The sequence below is a fragment of the Pyrgilauda ruficollis genome, unplaced genomic scaffold (assembly GCF_017590135.1).
Source record: "Pyrgilauda ruficollis isolate IOZ18807 unplaced genomic scaffold, ASM1759013v1 scaffold16, whole genome shotgun sequence".
NCBI lineage: Eukaryota > Metazoa > Chordata > Aves > Passeriformes > Passeridae > Pyrgilauda > Pyrgilauda ruficollis.
Genome location: NW_024514764.1, coordinates 2,797,024 through 2,820,240, shown reverse-complemented (window position 1 = coordinate 2,820,240; position 23,217 = coordinate 2,797,024). Strand labels below are relative to the sequence as shown.

The window sequence follows — 23,217 nt, the reverse complement described above, 5'->3', positions numbered from 1 at the left end:
AGTTCCCCAGTGAAAGTTCTGCAATCGTCAGGAAAAGGATGCTTGTATTTAAAGGTTGTGCAGAACAAGTGAAATCTTGTCCATTAGTAAAATGCCAATCTTCACCCTCATCCAAGGCAAAACTCCTGATGACCTGCTGGGGTCAGACTCTCACTTTGTGCTCCCAAATCTGGAAGCATGTCAGAAGTGTAGAGATTTGGGTCACCAAGTGCAGGGAAACCTCACACACACTCTTGCTGCTCTATGTAAAAAACCTGCTGGAGCAATTTGGACAATTTTAGGCAGTAAGAAGAACTAAGAAAGTGTCACAGATTTTTTTTTTCTAAACTTTCACTGGATTAGGGCCCTTGTACCATTTCAGATCCCCCCATGCCACCTGCTGTCAGCCTTTAATGTGAGTGAAATACAAAGCTTGCAAAAATGAAAGAAAGCTGCTTTTCCACTCCCTCTCCAAGCTACACACCCTTAGAGACAAAAAAAGATCACAATAAATGAGCCCTTTTAAGGACTACCACTACACACACAGCTCTTCCCAAGGGTTAGATGAGAAGGAATGCAGTGTTAATTTTAATGGGCTGCCACTTTCCTCTTACAGTGCAAACCACCTCTGCATAACTGAGGAGAGGCTTTGGCTCATGTTGGTACTACTTTTTTAAAATATTGAAATTTCTTAATTATATTGCTGTCCTCAGGGGCCACTGAATGCCACTTACCTGGCAGAACTAGGCTGCAGACCTACTTAAATTATAGGCTTAACCAGTTCCTCCTTAAAATATTTAATCTCTTTTTTCTTTTTTTTCCTGTGATTGAATGCTGCTGCTAGACCAGTGATGGTCATCAGCTGATGCATTTAGTGTCCACACAGAAAACTTTTCTGGCTCCTTTTAAGTTACTATGAAATTGCCTAGAAGAAGGTAACACTTATTCCTAGAAACCCTGGACTTTTGTGCATATATCCCCTGAATTTCTCATTCTGCTGTGACGAGGTGGAGCACTTACCTGTGGTAGACAAAAAGCCCAAAGCACTGCTCCAAAATGCTCCAGTTCTGCTTGGCATGGTCTCCTTACAAGAAGGAAAAATCCAGACATGGATTTTTCATGTCACAGGGGTTGTGTTTTGTTTCCTCTTCTGATTCCCTCTCCCCAAGGTGCTCACTGGCACTTCCCCAAGCGCATAAACTGCAAAGGGGAATAGGAATAGGAATAAGAATTCTGCGAGCTTGGGGAATGCTGGCCTTAGAAAGGACCCTGGAGAGGATATTTCCAGGATACTCCAAATTTGTTTCTTTGTGCTGCAGGCTTTCATTTGTTCTTTATTTACCACTTGACATCATCCCCAGCGTTGCTGATGCTAACACAGTGTGACATGAAGCTGTTCATGAAGGGACATGATGGCAATGGGCCCGAGCGTGTCCTGCTAGGGGTGCACCACCAGCCTCGCACAGCAAGTCCCTCCTTGGCTGGGCAAACCTCCCCAAATCCTGCAGCCTGACAACAGCACTGGGAGCCAGCAGATGCCCTGGGATAATAGCTAGGAATAAAAGGTGTTAGAGGGAATTGTCACCAGAGAACAGCTGCTTTCACTGGTGTCAGATAAGGCAGAAGTTTAGGCTTCTGATTGACAGATAAAGACCAATATCAGCCTTTTTGTTCCTGACATGGACCTGTTCCAAAGAGTGTGGTTTGTCCCAAGCAAATAGGAGCACCATCTTTCCACACCCTACAAGGTCCAGTGCAAACCAGCTGCACAACACTCAGAGGTATTTCCCATCTTATTGGGACTTCAGGATAGAGCTCCAAAAACCCCCATACCAGTCAAGCCATCTGGTTTACTCTGGATGCCCGGCAGCATTTTGGGGCTGTGCATTCTTCAGCACCATTTCCTGGCACAGGGTCCCTGAGCCAGTGACACCCACGGGGACATGGAGAACCTGTAATAGCCTCTCCCACATGAAGTGTAGGGCCTGGAGTGCAGCGTGCAGTGTTTACAGAATCCCACCACCCCCTGCAGCCGGGATATTGGCGCTCACTGCTGTGAGGCCCGAGCGTGAGGAGGTATCCTGTCCCTTGTGAGGCCAGGCGCTGATGGCCATGTCCCTCAAGTGTGAGGAGCTTTCCTGTCCCTGGCGAGGCCGGGCACTGATGGCCATGTCCCTCAAGTGTGAGGAGCTTTCCTGTCCCTATCGAGGCTGGGCACTGATGGCCATGTCTCCCAAGCATGAGGAACTTTCCTGTCCCTGTCGAGGCCGGGCACTGATGGCCGTGTCCCCCAAGCCTGAGGAGCTTTCCCATCCCTGGTGAGGCCGGGCACTGATGGCCGTGTCCTCCAAGTGTGAGGAGGTTTCCTGTCCCTGCCAAGGCCGAGCACTGATGGCCATGTCCTCCAAGTGTGAGGAGCTTTCCTGTCCCTGCCAAGGCCGGGCACTGATGGCCATGTCCTCCAAGTGTGAGGAGGTTTCCTGTCCCTGCCAAGGCCGGGCACTGATGGCCGTGTCCCCCTCAGGCCGTGCCGCCGCCGAGCCCCGCGATGCTGCAGTGCAAACACGCGCAGGAGTTCAGCTTCGGGCCCCGCGCTCTGAAGGACGCGCTCATCTCCACCGACCCCGCGCTGCAGGAGCTCTACGCCAAGGCCTTCTCCAGGGCGGAGAAGCTGTTCCTGTCCGAGGCCTACAACCCCCAGCGCACGCTGTTCTGCACGCTGCTCATCCGCACGGCCTTCGACTGGCTGCTCAGCCACCCCGATGCCCCCGAGGACTTCGAGACCTTCTACCACGCCATGCTGAGGAGGAAGCAGAACTTCTGTCGAAAGCACATTTACCTGCAGCCTATAGGTAATGGGGGGATCTTCACTGGGCTGCCTGGAGAGACACAGGAGGGAGGTGGGTGGTGTTGAGTGCTGCTAACACCCTCCTCTAAGGACTTACCTGCAAATGCAATGGCCATAGCAAAGACAAGTGTAACAGGCAAGGCTCTGAATGCCCCCAGTCCAGAGTCACAAGCCGTGGTGGTAGACCTGCCATATAAATGGTATGTGTGCCCCTGGGTGAGGCTTGCTATGAATTTATGCATATATGTATATCAAAGTATGAAACCATGCTGGAAAAACCAGCATTTCTGGAGGTCTGTCTCTGATGGTTCATTAAACAGCCACCCGTTCCCACGTTAATCATTCTGCACAACTTAAACAGGAGACAACCTTCCAGCACATCTGCTCTGCTAATGAGAGCGTACTAATGCCTTGAGCAACCTCTCAGAAAGAGCTCCCTCTTCTCCTCTACATCCATAACCATCCAGAAGTGCTCACCACATCCCAGAGTAAGCAATGAACTCCAGAACGAACCAGCCCACCCAGTTGCTGTGGCCAGTGCCACAAAACCCTGTCAGACCCTGGTGTTCACCCTGGCTGTAAGGGACTGACAGAGAACTTCTCTCCTCAGATTTAATTGAAGGCCCTGCTGGGCTCTCACTGCTGGATTCCCTCCAGAGCTGTGTGGAGTCTTTCTTCCTGGGCCTGCGTGTGAAGTGCCTTCCCTCCATCCCAGTCTCTTCCATCCACTGCTGCTTCCGCCACAGCCGGGACTCGGACAGGGTGCAGCTCCATGCAGGTGAGGGAGGACCTGGCAGCAGGGAACCCACCAGGACACCAGCCTGGCACACGGGCACGAGTTCTGCCTTCGGAAATGCCTGACACAGCCCTTCATTGCCTGAGCTGGGAGGGGATGAGGAAGGGAGTGAAAAGGCAGAAATCCTGTTCCCATGGAAAGCCCAGAGCTTTGAGGCTGGAAACAGGAATAAAAAACAAAGTGACTTTCATCATATTTTCCTCTGCTGTTTGTATTTTTCAGTGCTATTATGTTTAGGTCTAGCTCTGGATCGGATCAGCTCTGTGGGAAGGCTCTGTTGATTCGGTGCAGTCTGAGTTCTCCCATCCCCTGTCCAGAGCCAAAGTAAATTATTGGCCTGGGTGGTGCAGGGGGGGAACTCACAGACCTTTCATGATAGGAAATTTGGGTTCAAGTGTCACACAGCTCCCCAGGGGACTGGGTTTGCCAGCTGCCAAATTTGCACTGCACAAACATCTACCTGGAATGAGATGTTTGCAGGTACCATAGGCAGCACATGCTCAGCACAGACCCAGCACTGCAGCCCTGGGGCTGTTCCAGCTCAGTTCTGAACTGCCTGTAGGAAAATTCTCCTCCCAGGTGCTCATTTCCATGGGTTAGTACTGAATTCATCAGCATCTCTGCTTTGTTTTGACTCTGTACCCAGCACCACTTCCAAAGTCAAGTCTTCTCTGATTTGAGAGATGGGCTACACAGCCATGGTTCTCCACCTGAGATGATGAATCCAGCAGCTCTGCCTGCCTGTGGGCTTGGATTACATCCTCCTCTCCAACAGCAGCAGAAATTCTGGCTCTGTGTCTTCCAGGGATTCTTAATTTAAATGAACATCTCTCTTGTATTTGACCAGATGGGATCCTGAATTTCCTGAAGAATAACAAGCCCATGGATGCTCTGTGTGTCCTTGGACTTACCCTGCTGGACCTTTACCCATGTGAAACCTGGAGCTTCACATTCAGCAAATTCCTGCCAGGACAAGGTGGGTTGGTGTTCCATGGTGATCTAGAACAGTGTGTGAATAAGGCAGTACTGCACCAAAAAGCCCTTCCCTGTCAGACTAGAATAGCCAAATCTTATCCTTAACATGCTATTCCCTGGTAAGAGCAACTTTCCCTCAGTGTGAAATTAGGAGGATCAGGGCTCCTGATCCAGACAGAGGTAACTGAGGTGATACCAATCTTTTGGTGAGTGGGTCTCATCACACCCTGTGTGCCCAGCTGGACTCTGCTCCCACAGCTGTATTTTCATGCTGCCTAAGGTGAGAGACAGTTGTAAAAGAACAGATGCCTGACTTTACTCCCTTCTCTTCACAGAAGTGGGAGTCTGCAGCTTTGCCAGGTTTTCTGGGGATTTCCCCCAGGCTGGTTGTAGCAGCTTGAACCTACCCACGCAGAAGGAAGAGCTCTGTGAAGTCAGCAAGGAGGGCAGAGACCGGACCTTGCAGTTCAGTGCCCAGGAGATGGTCCAGTGCTGTAAGGTAGGACCAGCAACCTCCTGCACCCCGTGTTTCTTCCTGGGTAGGGTTAAATATTTCAGACCAGAGTATAAAACAGGCCTCATCCCAGGGAAGCAGCCATGAGACTGCTCCCAGAAGCACAGGCAGTCACAGCTAAGTCCACACTGAATTCAGACATAAAGAGCTTGCATTATAGTGCACTGCATGGACAACTCCTACTCCCCTCACTACTGGAGCAAATGACATCATCAGGTATGGGGAGGCTACAGGACTTGCCTCAGAATCACAGAATGCTTTGGGTTGGCAGGGACCTTAAAGATCAGCTTGTCCCAAACCCCTATCACGGTCAGGGACACCTTCCACTAAACCAGGCTGTGTCTTGGAGCAGGACTGAAACAGCCTTGCCCAGCTCCCAGGCTTGTGCTTGGGTAATCCTGAGTATTTTTCTTGTCAGGCACAGCAGGGCTGATAGAGTATTTGGAGGATAATCAGAATATCTAGTGTGTAACTAATGGATGGCTGCAAAGGGTGACTCTGTCCTCCTCAGACACTGGCATCTGTAAGGGGAGGGGTCCCTGTGGCATCCCTGTTACATGGATGGAGGAGAAGAATACTTCAGCCAAGTCATCTATATAAAAGCAATGCCCTTCAACCCCCCTCACCTCCAAGATATCCTCTTCGTGAGTGCTGTCCTCCCTCATCCCAACATCTGCCATATTCCAGCTCTGCTTCCAGTGTTCCTCCCAAAGCTGGCCCACACAGAGCAGTCACACCAGCACCTTTGAAGCCACTTCCCTTTGCTCAGGATTTTCTAGTTTGAGGCCTCTTCCTGTAATAATTTCAAATGATATTAAGTGGCAATGGGAGGAGGAGAGGAGTCCTCCATCCTCAGCCTTTCCACAGTTGCCAATTCCCAAGGCAGTCATGCTTGGCCAGCTGACTCCAGCTCAGTTTTCTGCTTTGGCACAAATGTTAATGGAGTCTGTTCTGGAAAGACTCAGATCTGTTATTGCCAACAGCTTCTTGCACATTTCTCACACAGGCTGTGTTGCTCTTTTCAGGCCACAGTGGGACTGGTTTTCCTCTTTAAAAAACCTCTCAAACAACAAAAACCACCACACTGTCCTTGGGGAAGAGCAGCAGCAGCACTGCCCCACAGCTCCAAACACTCTGCCTACAAGGCTCCCCACATCTGCCTCACCCACATCCACCCCTCATTCTTCACAACACAAACATGGATCTGGGAAGAGGCAGCCAGGTTCTCCTATCACCTTGGACAAGCCTGGGCTGGAGAAGTGCCATTGCTGGGCAAGAGCTTGGTCAGACTGCCCGGGAGCAGGGAAAGGTGCAACAGCAGAGGAGGAAGAGGAGGGGGCAGCAGAAACAGAAATGACCATGCACTGCTGTGATCTTTGCTTCCCTGAAAGGTGACCTGCCACGAGATCTGCCACCTGATGGGGCTGGGGACGTGCCGCTGGCTGCAGTGCATCATGCAGGGCGCCCTGAGCCTGGACGAGGCGCTGCTGCGGCCCCTGGAGCCGTGCCCCATCTGCCTGCGCAAGCTGCAGCACGTCGTGGGCTTCAAACTCATCGAGCGCTACAGGGTGAGCCCCGACCCCCCCGAGCCTCCTGGAGCAGGGACAGGGCAGGGACAGGGACAGGGTGGCTCAGCCCAAACCCCAGCACTGAAGGTGCTGCAGCAGCGAGGGGAGGGCAGGAGATCTCAGGAGCTCTCAGTGCGAGGTGCTGAGGCAGCAGCTCACACCTGAACATGGGGGTGTTCTACACAGGCTCTGACCAACAGAGCACTTTGCACAGTTCCAGGGATTTTGGCTTGTCCCACAGTCCAACCACACTTTCCTACTCCCAAAAACGAGGTGGGAAGGGCAGGCAGATTGCAAACAGGAGCAGCAGTGAATGCAGAGATTCCCAGCTACGCCCTTTCCTGTGCCACCCTGGATTTTTACTTCTCTGGAGCTGCTGGGAACAGGGAGGAAACATTATGTATGTACTTTGCTGCAATTCCTCTGTTTAAATTTATGAGAAAGGATCCCAAATTATTACCCCCAGTATGTGGAGGGTCCCAGATTGATCTTTTGTCTCTTCTCTCTCACCCATATCACAGCTAACACCACATTTAGACAGGATCAGGAACAGTGCTAACACACCCTTAGCTCTTAAAAGGGTTTTCTACCTCTGCTGTCTAAAAAGCAGGGTTCAGTAGCCAAATGGTTGGTGGAATAGAAATAATGTCCCCATTCTCACTCAGCACCCATCTTCTCCCTGGTTGTGATTCCTGTCTGACACACATCATGTTCAGAGGCAGGATTTTCTATGGCTGCCTACTTTAAAGTCTGTAGGTTGTATTTGTAACAAGATACAAGCAGAATGAGAAAGGAGATGCCTCTGGTTTCATTCAGCACGGAATCAGATACACAGAAGCATGGCAAAGACTGTGGGGAAACACACACTTTTTTGTGGTTTTCCTAATTATCTGTGCTGCTGCCAGATCCTTCTCTGACTCTGTGGCTGTTTGGTCCCTACTCCTGTCTGAGAAGTGTCTAAATTGCCCAGACTACCAGAAGTTTCTGCTTAAATAAAGCAGATAAATTCTGCTTTATTTAAACACCCAGCCTGTCAGCATCCAGCCAGTGCTTTCTTGAACAGAACGGCCACCTGCATTAATCTTTTCTGGAAATATTTTTGCCTTTTCACCTGCAGCAAATACTGTAATTGGCTCACCATCCTCTGGTGACAGGGAACACAAACCTTAAGGAATGATGCACTTGCCAAATGTCACATCTGCTTCCTTGAGAAGGCAAAACTCAACTAGATACAGTATAAACTGGTGTAAGAGAATGTGATAATCCCTGTTAGAGGCTTTGCCATAGTGTTGAGAGGAGACATAAATGCCAGAGATGAATTAAATAGTTAAGGAACAGGACAGAAGAGGGCAGAAAGCATTTTGAGACAATAACAGAGAGCAAAGTTAACTTGCCAAGCATATTAAGTGCAAATCTGAAGTCACATTTCCTCTTGGAAACAATCACAGATCCCACCTGCCACAAAACAGCTTCAGACACTCCTAATCACCACGGGAAATGCCAGAACCAAGCTGTGCCTCAGCAGCAGCAGGTAACACTGCTCAGATCTGCAACTGAGACACGGTTTGGGGCAGAGGAGCACACAGGGCAGGAAACCAGTCCTTATGCAGCAGAAAGAGCCCCTCAACTTATTTATCTGAGTTGTACTCAGAACCACACTCTATTTTTTTATTCCAGCTGCTTATTCCAGCATGAGTCATGAAAACTGAAAGCAAGTTAATTGTCCTGGTGTTTCCCCACCACAATCAGCATTTCCACATTTCCACCTGTTGCTTGTGCAGCATCCCAGGCTGTCCCCACATGGTGGCTGGATGAGTTTGCAGTGGCCACACACACACAGACAGCAGGTCTTAGTGACATCCTCGGGGTGGACATCCACTTCAGCTGCTCTTGCCTGCAGGTAAACAAAACCCACACAGAGCTCATCCCTTCCTGGTCAAACAGGAGAACATAAGAGGCTGCAGCCCTTCAAACCCACCCAAAGTTCAAATGAAAAAGCCACCCAAAGGATGAGAGAGATTGAAGAGCTTCTGGGAATTCAGGCAGTGAGTGATCCTGAGTCAATTATCCCCTTTTTTTGCCTTGAATAACCCAAATGTGCTGCTGGGAAATCCACATCTCCACAGCTTTTTTTATTCCTGGGAATTGGGCTAAGTAGTAATTGGGATTCCTTCTCAGATTCACTATTCTTGGGAATTTAGAGCCATTACAAAATCATGGGCTGCTTGCAGCTTTCCAGTAGCTTTGCTGTCCCTTTCACTAGCCCAGCTCCCATTGCAGTTTCTGGCACTGCCTTTGTTGGATAAACCCAGAGGGAGGGAAGGGCCACTGGAGGTGGGATCAGGCAGGAGAAAAGTTGTCCCTTTACAATTTTTCTTGCCCCAGAGGGAGGGGGTAGGGTGGATTAGCTAAGCTGAAAGAGTCCATTTTATTCCTGTACAGAATTCTTCCCTGAGGCTCCATGCTCAGACTGAAATGAGAAGCAGGGCTGATTTCTCCCACCCACTCAATTTGAGCTCTTTATCCTTTCTGTCACTTGCCTGAAGAGACAGCAATAGAGGAGGAAAGGAGGAGGGAGCAGTGGGGGGCTGTGAGAGAAGGGAGCTCCAGAGGGCTGGGAATCTCCTGCCTGCTCCTCAAACACTGCAGCTCCCCCTGAGCTGAGCAGGGACAGATCCAGCTCCGTGCCTGGCACACCGTGGGGACAGCCCAGGCTAATCCTGTCCCTGCTGAGCAACTGGGGGCTTTGCAAATGGATCACTGGGAGCTACAGAAAGTAAAGGGGAAGAAATAGGCCACAGGAATGTGAAAAACTGAAAAACACACAAAAACCCCTCAACACTGGAAAGGCAGACGAGATCACCTTTTACCCAGGGATGACTGGAGCATTGTGGTTCATTCCCTAAAGTATAAGGAACAAATGTGCCAGGAGCAACCTGTTATATGCCTCATTGTGGCATTTAATATTTAAAAGGAAATTGTCTCAGACATTTTCCTTTCATGAATTCTTTCCTAGATCCAGCCTTCTCACTTGTTCATTTCAGCTCAGGAGGGGAAGAGCTGTTCTTGGGAATAAAACACACATTACCACAGCCATTAACAACATGATGAAACACAATTCTTCACCACTATCTGAGGAGTTTTATAATGACACAGTTTCCCCTGGAGAACATTGGCTTGCCTCTCCTGGAGATCACATTCACACAGCAGCGAGTGATCTGGTACAGCTTTCTCCTACCACCTTCAATAACAGGGCAGATATAAGTCCACATCTGACTGGAGGCAGCTCTGCCACAGTTCAAGAAAATGGGACAAGAGAAAGCTCCTGCTTTGTAGGGTCAGCAGGAATTGTCTGATCTCATTGTCTGGCAGAGAGGACTGTGGCAGCTGCAGCTGAGCCACCCAAGATAAATAGGTTTACCTGGCAAACACGGGGGAAGGTGTAACGGGCATCTCTCATCCTCCACAACAAAACCTTTCTCCTCTCACCACAGAAGCTCTATGCTTGGACACAGACCGTGCTGTCCACGTGGCCAAGGCAGGAGCCAGCAGAGCTGTCTGCCTCAGAGGACATCCTCCCGTTCAGCTCCGACTCCGGGATGTGCTGCGAGAACGACTCCGAGGCCGTGACCTCCCTGTCCGAGCCGCTGACCCCCGACACCTGCAGCCAGGGCCTGTCCATGGGGCCCGAGCTGGAGCAGGACGAGCAGCCGAGCTCCCTGCAGGAGGGGCAGGGCCAGCCCCGGCTCCCTGGGCACAGCAAGGCCACGGACACCATCAAGGATTACGAGCTGTGGCTGGAGATGTGCATTGCTGCCCTGGAGAGGAACGTCTCTGAGGAGGAACTGGCTCAAGTGGACAAGACCGTGGACGCCCTGGCTAAGTGGGAAATGTTTACAGGCCAGCTGCCTGCTATGAGGAAGGACCTGCCCTTTGCTAGGGACAGCACTGGGCTACGCAAAGTTCTTGGAGACAAATTTTCCTCCTTGAGGAGGAAGCTGAGTTCCAGAAAACTGTCCAAAGGGGAATCGTCCCCTCATCGCTGGCGGTGGGAGGACAATTAGGCTGGGGCTGCCTTGGGCCAGCTTTGCTCACATCACTGGCTTCAAGCCTTCCTCACCCCAAGCTGTTGCTGTCTCAGAGAAACAGCAACTCCCCCCAGGAATAAAAGGTGTTTTGTTTACTGAGATTGCTAACACAGTTTTGATGTGATTAGTTCTTCTCTAAGGGTTTTTCCTTAAATGACACCACCGGTCCACACCCACCTCAAGTCCCATGTTGGTACTCTTATTTTCTTGGTCTGAAGTTGGCCAGGAAGGTCAGCCAGGTCCCCACTAAAGACTGAACATGCTCACACAGGAGCTTGGGCCATCTGAACAAACAGATGCAAATTAAACCAGGGCAGCCCCCCCACACAGAGAGCTCGTCGCTGCTTAGCTCATCAGTCCCAGGCATAGATGAGATTTCTCCCTCTCCTCTCCCCCTCACAAACACTCAGAGTGCTCCACTTGCTGTCCCACCAGCTGGAGGCTGTGCTGAGCACAGGAGCACAATCCAGGCTGATGGACTCTCATTATGAGCTGGGGGAGATGGAGGAGGTGGGCACAGAGTAAAGCAGAAAAATCCCTGGCAGCTCTGCCCCAAAGAGCAGCGTTAGCCTGGTGATTGTCTCTTGGCAGACTCTCAAGAGGATCTCCTGAGACGCCTCAGTTCAAACAAAGCCAGGCTTGGAGCACGAGCTGGAACTATCCACATCCTCTGTAGACTGGCATAAGAGAGGAAACCTTTGGATACATTCACAGAATCACTGATTATCAATGTAAAAGGGGGAACCACACGTGTGTTCCTCTTTCTGCCTTGGGAAGTTACCACCCTGGCCCTCCCCTCTTCCCAGTGAGCAGGACTGGGTGCTGTGCTGGCACCCGGAGAGCAGAGCCTCCCTTCCCATGGCCAGGGCATGCTGTTCCTCCCTGCTCCTCCCGGCTATTTATAGCCAGAGCTCAAGAGGCCGATGGGTTTCTTTGCTCCTGCCAGGGAAGGGCTGACCCCGTCTCCAGCCCTGAGCACTGATAACGCTTCCCCAGCTCACGACAACCTGGCTGAGCTCCAAATTTCTCCGGTCTAAAAATACCAGCAGGTAGGATCCGATTCAGTGCAGCTGGGAGAAAGGAGAGGGTGTTCCCTCCGAGGAGGGAGCAGCTTTGGCTTTCCGGAGCACTTGCCCTGTGCACTTTGAGGCCCTCACTCCATCAGCGCGGTTCTGCAGCAGGAAGCGGGAGGACACCTGGCAGACACTGGAAGAACGCCGGAGATTTACACACGCAGGTGAGTGGCAAAGATGGTCTTGCAGTAAATTCAGCTGGATTCCGGAAACACAAGCGTTTCACATCCGCATGATTCATGCCGGGAGAGAAAGGGAGTTTGGCTTCGGGGCTGATGACGGCAATTCCTGGAAACATTTTCCAGGCTGCGCGCCTGGAGCGGGGCAGCAGAGCCGCTGCTGCCGCCCTCTCCTGGCAGCCACAAAGGTGACGGCTTCTCATCCAAGACATTCTTCCCAGCAGCAGAAACTTTCCAAACAAACCCTGCTTGAATTACAAATCCCAGTTCTGCCTCCGAACTCGCTCAGTTGTTGCCTGAACACATTTACTATTTTAAGCAAGAGATTACTCTCTGTTCAGCCTTGTTTGCTCTTCCTTGATTCTGTACTGAGTTATTAGGCTGAACTTTAGAGACTTTCCAGAAAGAGGCTCAGGATGACAATCCTGCCTAAGGGAACAGAGGCAGCTTCCCATCACAAAATTCCAGAGACAGCAGAGGAGCGGGGTGGCACAGAAGGGCTGGCAGAAGTCACAGATGGAGACTCCTTGTGACACCTGGCACATGTGAGTGCTGCTGTGAGAGCAGGAATTTCTGCTGAGAGCTCTTGTGACTGCAAACGGGTATTTTTGACACCATCACTGCCAGCACCACCACTTACCTGCTCAGCTGGTCCACAAGTGCTCCAACTAAGACATAAATGAGATGGCAACTCAGAGTTTTTACCTGGGCAGCTCAGCAGTGCCCACAGGCAAGAGGCAGCTTCGTGGTGAGTGGCAGAAAGTGGCTGAAAACATTTGGAAGTTCTGCAGCAGCTGGAGGAGAGGGTCCCTGCAATATTCCACTGCAGGGTTTGGTCATGTTAAGACATTACTCCTCTTCACAGCAGCAAAGGTTTCCAGTGCTGAGCACGGGGTCTGTGAGCAGCACTTTGCCCCAGCCCACACCAGTGAAAGGCCTGGAGGCAGCCTGGGTCAAAGAGGAACAAAAGCACTGGCCCACGTGAAGGTTATAACCCACTGAAAATGAAGGTTATAATCAGAACTAAAGCACAAAGGCACAGTTCCTACTCCTCTCTGCATGTACCAGAGTTGCAGGTGGGCAGAAAACAGCTGGCACAGGAATAAGTAGTAGGCCAAACTGAAGGTAAGCCCCTAAATGAGATTTCCTGCATGTTAAGCAACAGGGTCCTGGGGAGATCCTTCTACTTGGAAAGGTGTGGGAACATAACTTGCAGCTAATAAGCTGCTGAGTAAGCTGTGAAACAGAAATCCAGATGAGATAATTAGGAGTCACTTTAGAAGGTCAAGCTGTGGATCAACCATCAGCAAGGAGCAGGGTGTTCTATATATAAATCCAACATGCAGAAGTCACTTGCAATGCAGCAGCCAAGATTTGGGCTGGTTACAGAAGGCCCAGAACAGTTCCTGTGTGTGGCAGGCAGTGGGCAGGAGACCTGGGTGCTCCCTGTGCAGCACCTCAGCCACAGCCTGGAGAGCCTTGGGCAGAAGAGAGGCAGGGGAAGGAACGGGGCACTCAGGTGGGCAGGGACAGCAGGTCCCAGAGCAGCCTGGCATGGCCCAGGGCTCTGGCTGGCAGCCCTGGAAGGCAATGCTTATGCTCCTCTGGCTCGTGGCGACAAGCAGACCATGAATCCTGCACCTGACCCACCTTGAGGAGATCCCCCAGCAGAACCAGCACCTCCCTCCTGCAGCTGCTGTTGGTTCCCATGTAACAACCCCTAAAGCCCAGCACAGATCCATGTTGGACTCCTCTGGCTCAGAGCATCTCCCAAACCACACCATCCTGTGGCTACCTGCAGCACCCTGCCCCACCAAGGCAGCTCAGCCACACCCTTTCTGCCCCAAGCTCAAGGACACTTGTTTTGAAGCAACTTTTAAAGTCTAATCCTGAACATAGTAAAAACCAGTCTTTTAATAGCTTTACGAGCTCATAAAGACAAATATCTTCCCCCAAGAATAAACAGGCAGAACATTCCACTGCTACTCCGAAAACAAGGACTTGCTGTAGCTGAAGGGAGAGGGGAGACAAAGCCACTGTCCAGAGGGGAAAAAAAAACACAACACAACAAAAAATTCCATGCTCTTTACTAGTTAGGGGTGCAATTGGCTAGAACAGCTTGCAAGGGTGGGAGAGGAAAAAGCAGCACCTTTGACAGACATTTCATTAACATGACCCAGCACTTTGTGATTTAACAGTGGCTGTGACCACCTCTCCCCTAAAAATGGAACTTCTCACTGAAATCTGCTTCTGCTGTGCAAAACTGAGGCTTTAGGGGAAAGCTACTTTTGGTAAAAATCCCTGAACACTTGTCCTAATTAACTCTTCCTGCCTTAACACCACACAGCTCCCCAAGATGCCAGTCAGTCCTGGGAAGAGTGGCAAGAAATCTGGGATTAATAACTGTGTAAACTTCCTCCCAGGTCTGTAAGGATAATGAGATACCAGGCTGGAGCTAGAAACCACAAGGATTTATTTAGCTTCTCTCCTCAAAGAGTTCTAACAAATACTTTAATATTACTATAACCACCCCAAACTTTACACCTTGTACACTTGAGCAAAAATACAAGCTTTGCATTTCAGAGCAGCCTCCCCCTGGGGAAACAGACATGTTTTCCTTTTATCTTCAGTGTTGGATTACTGAAATTGCAGAAGAGATATTCTGGTTCTGAACAGGGAGTTGTGCTGCTCCTGGGAAGGTAATTCCAAGTTAATATTTGGAGTTTAGGCTCTCCCTGGGGCACAAGCACTCACTGGCACTGAGCAGACAAAGCCACCTGTAGAACCAAGTGCTGCAGCTCTGCTCTTATGGAGCAACATCTGCACAGCTGAGCTAGGAAAGGGCATCTCACAGCAACACCTGGGCCCCAAAAGGGCCACTCTGCTCCACAGAGCTCACCAAAGAGATCCCCTGGAGCTGCTGCTGCTGCTGAGAGCTTTTCAGATTTCAGGGATCACAGCTGGGCACGGTCTACAGGAGCATACTGAATTTGTAATTGCTGTTCAGCAGAGATGCTGAACACTGGCAGTACATCTCACCTGAAAGTGCCCGGCAGCTCCAGGGACAGAGCCAAACATTCCCAAAGGCCTGATGAGCTGAAGTGCTGCATTTCCAGTTGTTAGTAGACTAAGGACCAAAAATGCTCCTTGAAGTGTTTCAAGTTGTGCACTGGCAGCAGAATTGACTTGGCACTAATAGGTTACACAAGAAACAATCAAGACTTGCCACAAAAATCTGCCAGATGTGATCTTTGGAAGTGAGGGAATGTGAGGTAAGGTTAATGGCATTCCCAAGCACTGGAGCCTGATTCTGGCAGCACAGGAGGGCAATGCTGTGTGACAAGGACACTGGTGACCCTCCAAAGGTTCTGCTGTGCTCCCAGACCCCTGGGAAAGGCCAGGCACAGCCCTATGGCTATTTATTATCAGATCCTGCACAGCACTGAGGAATCTCCAACAGGTGCTCCCATCTCCACAGACCCAATTATCTTCCCTCGCTGAGCCCAAAATCCATCAGCAAATTCCAGCTGTGCCTCCCCTCCCACTTCCCAGCAGTGCTAATGCCCCAGCCAGACCCAGAATGCCCCAGATGAACGAGTTCCAAGTTTCACACAGGTTAATGTGTCACCAGCCTGAGCTCCTGGACACACTCAGGAACAATGATTCCAATCGGGACTGGAGGAGTGGGAGATACCTAAAGGTTACAGACTGAGATTTCGTGGCATGACAGCTGCACTTCCATCCAGTCCATGCTGCTGTTTGTTCAAAAGGCAACTCTCTCATAGAAAAAAATGTAATAAATAAAAAAAGTCACCTCAAGCTCTGTTGAAAGATAAAACCCATAAAGAACAGTATAACAAGTCAAGTTTTAATAGATTTATAAAATTCATATATACAAAACAGTAAACTAAGTCACCAAAGCTATAAAATACACTTTTTACACATCACAATATAATTTTATCTAGTACACAGTTTTCATAAGTTGAAACTATTACAGCAAGTAGCTGCTTCTATCACGGATGCTGTTTTGGTGCTAGAAAGACACTTATGTGAGCAGTCTGGGACTGTGCTTTTATTTTATGCATTTGCCACCTTCTTTTAGTTTGTCACTGTTTTTAAAGTACTTTCCTGTGAATTGTTAAGAAAATTAAGGCTAAACTCAGGCCTTTCTTGCCCAATGTAGTGAACTGGTTTAAAAAAAGACTGATATTGCATAGTATGTGTGTTAATGCATAGGCACCAGAGAGCAAGTACATTGCAGAATAAAAGATAACATCACTTGGCTTCCTAAGCTATGTGGTTGTGCCACAGATAACCTGGTGTTTTGTCAGTTTGTTTTGTACATTTTGATTCCACAAACAAGACAACTCCTCACTAGAGCGAGAAACACCAGCACTGTTGTTCAGTGGAGTCTCCAGAAACACCTTTTAATCTGTGTCATCAATTCAAGCCCATTCCACATTCCAGACAACACAACTGGAGGAACTCTCCCTATCCCACAGAGGGTTAATGGCTCCAGTGCAAACAGGACTCTGAACACATCTCTCCAAACCTAAGTCCACCAACACCTTCCCAAGTCTCATGAGCTCCCAGCAGATCCTTTCTCCCCCACAGCCCCTGCTCCCTGCCACCTCCTCTCAGCCTTTGTGCCAACCACCTGCACAAGAGATCGGTGGCAAGTGACAGCAGAGAAGTTGTGCTACTCAAAACCTGCCACTTCCCTCAAAAAGATGCTCTCTCAGGTCCTACTTATTAAAAAAACGTTGCTCGCCATCAGTTGTAGTTGTTACACAAAGAATGGAAACAGCCTCTTACCTTCTCGTGCTCTGGTATCTTGAAGAAAGTTTAAGCAGCTGTCAGGAAGGAGTAAGATGCACTGTCTGGCCAGAGATCTGCATACTGTATTTTATCAAAATTGAGTTTTAGCACCCAGTGATGAACAGATGAAGAGAGAGATTTACAATGGCAGGGCCAGCCTTGCCAGCCTGCTGCTCTTAATTCACAGCCAATGGCTCTCTGGAGTCACTCAAAGCTTTTGGGTCAGTGCAGATGGCATTTCACTTCAACACAGCCTTCAAGCACCATCAGCTTTTGGCATCTGTTTAGACACTAGCTCCCCTCTCCTGCTCCCCTCCAACATACTTTGGCTTTTTCTTTTTTTTTTTTTTTACCAAAATGCCCACCTTGGAAGTTAGTGCTGCTCTTTCTCCCCCTCTGACTATTTTCACACCAGACAGAAGATCCGACCTTCAGTCACAGGCCACGAGCTGGGCTGGACAGCCCCTCAAGCCAGGCACAGAACCACCAGCACTGACAATCTAGAACCTCCACACTCCCCACCCAGTAAGAACACAAGCATATCAACACACAGACAAACTTTAACACTGCTTTCCAAATGCCACTGTCAAGATAAAAATGTCAAGGATCGAGCTGAACTGCCCAACCACCAAGGTGAGCAAAGAGGCAGTTTCAGCTCCAAATCTCCTGGCTTTACTCATTTCCATCTATGCAAAAAAAGATTAGTGTTAAAACAAAGAAGTGCCCACGTCACAGCACAAAGCAGAGATCACCCCAGCTAATTACAAAACAGGTATTATTAAAAAGCACTAGGTCTTGCATTACCAATTATTCCTCACTAGGCTAGACAGTCCTCACCTAGAACTGTGTGGAGTCAGCACTAACTCAGGCCAAGGCTGGCCCAGACCACGCCAGTCTTCCTGATCCATAATGGATGCTCCCTAAAAAACTGTTAAAAGCTCATTTACAAAAGTAGGCACAGATGTTTTATAGTTGCTACTGAAACACCCCACCCACCACTTTGTGTTACAGAATTACAGAGTATGAGGTAAAGAGTTGGCAGTGCTATATTAAACCCCTGACTACACCACGTGATTTTATACTAGAAAGAGAACACAGAAAAGAGGGTACTGCTAAACTTACAGTTCTCATCATGAGCTCAGTGTTGGGTTTACATGACAAACTGCACTGTGTGGAGGTGTTGTTGCATACTGTGTTTGTCTCTCAAGCTGGCACACATCAAATCATCCATCAATGCAGCAGGTACTCCTGAAAATTTGATGACAGAAGCCAAACTAAAGACAGGTGTCAAAACTCACTGCCTGAAAATCAGAGGGGCCTTTTAGAGAAATCCCCTAGGTCCATGCACAAAAGGATTTTCACCCCTAGAAATAAAGAAGTATACACATAGAAAAGACTCCAAAATATAAGTTAATATAAGTTAAAACATAGTTAATACAAAGACAGCCATCTAAAGGCAGCAGAGGACCTGTTTTCTAAAATGCTGTTCTGTGGAAGGCAGCTGTCTGTCACTAAAGAAAGCTGCTGGTTTCCTCAGTGGTACCACATCTGTTCTTTTATCTGCTTTACTTCTACATTTCTCTGCAGATCACAGTAACCAGGATGGGTGAATTCCCAGAGGGAATGAGGCCATGGGAATGGGGGGCAACACATGGACAGGATGGGACACGCTCCAAATGCACCACTTTTCACACCAAATGCCACTTCAGCTGTCCTAGGGGAATTATATTTTTGTCTCCAGTGCCATGTACAAATGAGCTCTTCCTACTCCATTTCCTTATGGTTTATTTGCCATTACTTTCTCTACTCTGCCTGCTTGGCTGCAGCTCAGCTTTACCTGCCTCAGAAGGCCTGGGAATGGTCACCTTCAGGAGCCTCATTCTTGTAACATGCCTAGTTCTACATTTTACACAGCAGCAATTAAAAAAATTAAATATATTATCAAGTTAATAAGTCAAATAATCTAGGCTGCCATATTAAATAAGATCCATTCTCTGCATGTAACTGAAAGCATCTCTGAGCTGTAAAACTGAGTGGCCAGTAATTTCAACTCCATAACCATTAGTTATTTTTCAACCTTAAGAACTATTTCATTCCTTCAAAGTGACAAGTGCCTATTGAATATGTCACTTGCAGAAAACCACTTGTCCTTTTTAACTCCACCAAGTCACCTTGCAATGCATCTAAGGGCTGCTCAGAGCCTGCCAGCACTGCAATCTGCACGAGTGCTACTGACACACTCTGTTAGCTTAACACTTGTTTTGAGGACAACAAACACAAAATAGTGTTGGAAAAATGACTCCCATTTAGTTTTTCTACTTGAACTCCAGATTTACGTCTCTGCCCCAAGCACAGGCTGCAAGAGTTTCCTCTCTTTGTCCTCAGGAGAGACAATCCCCCTGCAACAATCTGTCACTGACCCCGGGTGTCAGAGGAGGGACAGCAAAAAGCTGCTTTTTTCTTTAAAAAAAAAGTACTTGTTCAAGGTCTCCATCTGATCATCATCCTGCCTGTGACCCATTTCCTGACCAGCCAAATGAACAATAAGCCTATAAAACTAACAAAAAAAGATGTTCTCTCCAGCTGTGTTTACCTGCAAAGTTCTCCAGGATGTCACTTAAAATAAAGTTTTCTATTTGTCTCTGGTGAAAGGACTAAGCAACCGACCAGGTCTGTCCCTAGAAGTGTGAACAACCTCATCTACCTAAGCTCTGCTTTAATAATTCACTGATTTACCACAACATGACTTTGTGGCTTTATTATACTACAACTTTCCTTGAAAAAAAACCCCAAGCCCCCTCAGCTGTAGCAAGACAAGTATTTTGCAGAGAAAGCTGACAATTAAAAAAGACCCCCACGTCCTTTTTTTCTCACAGGTCAGCTCCTCTGCAAACTTGGGAAGTGCTTGACTTTTGCAAGGAGAGTTTCCTGACCTGGGGTTCCTGGTGTGATCCATCACTATCCCAACCTGACAGAACTCTGAGCCCACAGAGCCAAAACATGGATTTTCACCTGCGGCCCCACACTCAGGCCCATTTCATCAATTCAAACAAGAAAGGCAATAATGGGCCCAAGGTGGGCAAATTGGTTCCCTAAAACTGACTTAGTGTGCAAAACTGCCATATCATACAAGAAAAAAAAAAAAAAGCAGCTTGAGAGCTCAGTGTGAGATCTCTCACGCTGTTTCTTTTCCAGGTGCAGATTTTAAGTTACTTAAAATATAAGTTGCATCATTAGCTCTGTTGAGGGTTAATCCATAAGGTGACTAAGGATACAAAACCATGGATGAGTGTCAAGAGAAAAACAGAACAGAAATTCCATGCTATGCCTCCCAGGTAAAACTACAGTAGATTCAGACACCAAACTGAGGTAATTCTTGAGAAAAAATACAGTTGAAAGGGAATGTTTAACTAATTTGAGAAAACAAGCATGATATTAACTCATCTGGAAAATTCAGTGAGAGAATAAAGCTCCACAGCAAACTAAGAACTAAAGTCAAGTCAACCTAGAAGTCAGGTGAGCCCACAACTGCCTCCTCTTTCCCAGTGTCTTGTGTGAAGTGAAAACCACTACCAAGAACTCAGAAAACATCTGAAAGCTTTGAAAGCAGCCTTAGTCTTCAGCCAAACAAATGGGCTCAGAGAAACCAGCCTTATGTGAAAAATAAACTTGTTTGCATCACGCTGTGGTGAAACATTTTCCTTCTCAAATGCAATAATCTTAAGATTTTTTCCCCCATCTGAATATTAGTCACATAACATCCTTCTCCTTCAAGGCTAAAAATTAATAAATATTTAAAAGACGGAGTTGGTCCTGGCAAAATAAGACTTGTTACAAGGAAGCTAATTCCTGTTTAAGTTTGCTGAAATTTAAGTTAGGTTTTCCCATCTGCAACTTCTCAGTTGCTTCTTACGTCGATTCTGTGCCTGAAACAGCCACAGCTTTTCCACTCTGGAGCCTGCACAAGGAAAGCCAGGAGGCTGCTACATCAGGAAACTACACAAAAATACTGATATGAACATCTGCAAGCTTCAGAGGGGAAGAAAATATTCCAGATTTTATCCAAATTAACATGAAAGGACAACGGAACAGGACTTTTCTTTGACCACATTTCCCATGGGATTACCAGCTGAAGTAAAACTTTCCTTGTTTTGACATGCCATTACAGGCTCAAAGGGGATAAGAACTCCAGGGAATCTGCTGACTTTTTATGGGTACAAACAGCCCTTCAGGTTTTATCCTTGGATAAAAACTATGACAAAAATTGCAGAGTAAACTATGGTTGAGTTACCTAAAGGATAGCACTACAATATCTTCGGTTTGTCCATGCACCCCACTGCAGTAGAAAAGATTCAATGTCTGTACACAGAAAAGGCACCTGGCAGAGATTGAGAGCACAAGGAAATTTGGAGTTCACACCCCAGTTATTCAAGCCTCTTGCCATTTTACACCCAAACCACTGCCCAAAAGGGGCAAATCCAAACCCAGCTGTGCTCTGAGTTCCATGTGCATCACTACAGGCTGAAGATCCCATTAAGACACAGATTAAAGGCTAATTTTACAGTAAGGTCTTGCTGTCCAAATCCATCAGTGCAGCTGGAAAGCTGGGATCTCCAGGGTGTTCAGGCTTCCTACAAGGTCAGCTGTTGGGAACTAATCAAGCAGCTGCTGTGCTACCAAAACCTTTGCTTAAAGAGTTTAATCAGCTTCCAAACTTTTGAGTTCAGATGAAGCCCTGTCACGTGAGATACTGAACCTTCACAAATGCTGCCCACCGTGGGTGTGAGGACAGTGCTAGCTGGCCATGGAGCACATCTCCCTTGAGCAACCACTGTGCAGATTCATGGCTGGGTGCTCCAGCACAGGCTGCTGCACCAAGGAAATCACTTTTCCCATGACGTAACACCCTCCAAGCATAGTGCAAAATAAACCCTTCTCCAAATCAGCGAGGCCTCAAGTCCCCATCCCATTTACTCCAACATGAGTTTCCTTACACAGTTTTAGGCTTCTCCCTCAGGAGACTCATGCAAAACCTTCAGACAACAGCTGTGCGTCCACCTTGGGAGGTGGATTCTAGACCCCTGGCAAAGCTGAACACACACACAAGACCTGGTTATACTCCTAAGGGTTAAGAATGGAACTTCCATTAACATTCTCCAATACAGCTGCCAATCTCATCATGTTTAGATTAGTTTGATCGATTCAGCACCTCCAAACTACAAAAAAAAAGGCAGTTTGTACAATTAGTGTCTCTGAAAAATGAGCGTGTTCATTTGAAACGTGTCTTCCATCCATGGTTTGTCAGAGATTTCTGTTCTGAAGAAGGCAGACGGTGGTTGTGTCATTCAGCGTTCCAAACTCGGTACAGAACCTACCATGGCCAGGTTTCAGTAGTGTTTTAGTCCAAATGATTCAGTAGCTAACATCAACACGACTCCTCCGGCCTAGAGCTCCTCTGTTTGGACTGGCTAGTGTACAGCATTCCTGAGCCAAGGAATTCGCACGGGTCCCACGCCGCATGCAAGGGCCATAAAGAAAGGATAAAAACGTCGATGGAACCCTCCAGCGAAATTTCAACGGAGCAGGGGCTGCTCTCCTTCACTGCAGCATGATGTCCTTGAGGTTCTCCTGCAGGATGGTGTCCTTGACGGCGTGGAACACGAAGCGGATGTTCTCCGTGTCGATGGCCGTGGTGAAGTGGTGGAAGAGGGGCTTGCTGCGGTTCCGCCTCTTCCTGTCGAAGCACTGCACCAGGTAACGCTGCACGTCCTCCAGACGGTGAGGGTCGCCCTTGAAGTCCGAGAAATACTTCTTAATGCTGACATTCTTGACCTTCTCCACGAGAAGGTCCATCTTGTTGAGGAATAGGATAATGGAAACGTTAAAGAAAAGCTTGTTATTGACTATTGTCTCAAAGATATTCATGGACTCCACGAGTCTGTTTGTGCGCCTGTCTTCCATGAGGACCTGGTCGTATTCACTGGAGGAGACCATGAACAAAATTGAAGTTATTCCATCAAAGCACTGGAACCATTTTTGACGCTGAGATCTCTGTCCCCCTACATCCACCATCTTGAAAGGAATTTTTTTAATGATGAAATCATGTTCTACTATGCCCTTCGTGGCTTTTCTGGCCAGCAAAATATCTTGTTTGCTGGGGAAATAGTTCTGCAAAAGAAAGGAGAGAAGTGTCAAAAAAAGTCCTTCAAAAATTCTGGCTAATGCCTGAATACTGAAGGAATGGGTAAAATCACCAAGAGCTGCTTTTAAATTTAAATATTATCAGATGAAGAATGAATACTCAACTTTAAAACACCGGCCTGTTGACCATTTAGCTCAACACTTTGGTAAACAGCTACACAAGATCTTGAGGCGTATG

General features: G+C 48.1%; 2 protein-coding genes across 2 annotated transcripts in view; one reads left to right on the top strand and one right to left on the bottom strand.

Moving 5' to 3' along the window:
* The first annotated feature begins 1,389 nt into the window (after positions 1-1,389).
* AMZ1 (archaelysin family metallopeptidase 1) lies at positions 1,390-11,052 on the top strand. Its single transcript, XM_041462767.1, has 6 exons — positions 1,390-2,831; positions 3,438-3,605; positions 4,471-4,599; positions 4,934-5,097; positions 6,504-6,680; positions 10,175-11,052. The coding sequence occupies exons 1-6, from the start codon at positions 2,528-2,530 to the stop codon at positions 10,742-10,744; spliced, it is 1,512 nt and encodes a 503-aa protein (XP_041318701.1). The 5' UTR covers positions 1,390-2,527; the 3' UTR covers positions 10,745-11,052.
* Positions 11,053-15,874: 4,822 nt separating this feature from the next.
* GNA12 (G protein subunit alpha 12) overlaps positions 15,875-23,217 on the bottom strand; it is a 40,953-nt gene continuing 33,610 nt past the window's right edge. Inside the window, exon 4 of the mRNA XM_041462246.1 lies at positions 15,875-23,006. Coding sequence (XP_041318180.1) covers positions 22,437-23,006 — 570 coding nt within the window. The 3' untranslated portion in view covers positions 15,875-22,436. The remainder of the gene's footprint in view (positions 23,007-23,217) is intronic.

What these genes read in the sequence shown, in the direction of transcription:
- AMZ1 (XM_041462767.1), top strand. Translation starts at nt 2,528, where the DNA reads ATGCTGCAGTGCAAACACGCGCAGGAGTTCAGCTTCGGGCCCCGCGCT. An exon ending in CAAATTCCTGCCAGGACAAG is followed by an intron (nt 4,600 to 4,933) that starts GTGGGTTGGTGT and finishes TTCTCTTCACAG; the next exon opens with AAGTGGGAGTCTGCAGCTTT. An exon ending in AGATGGTCCAGTGCTGTAAG is followed by an intron (nt 5,098 to 6,503) that starts GTAGGACCAGCA and finishes CTTCCCTGAAAG; the next exon opens with GTGACCTGCCACGAGATCTG.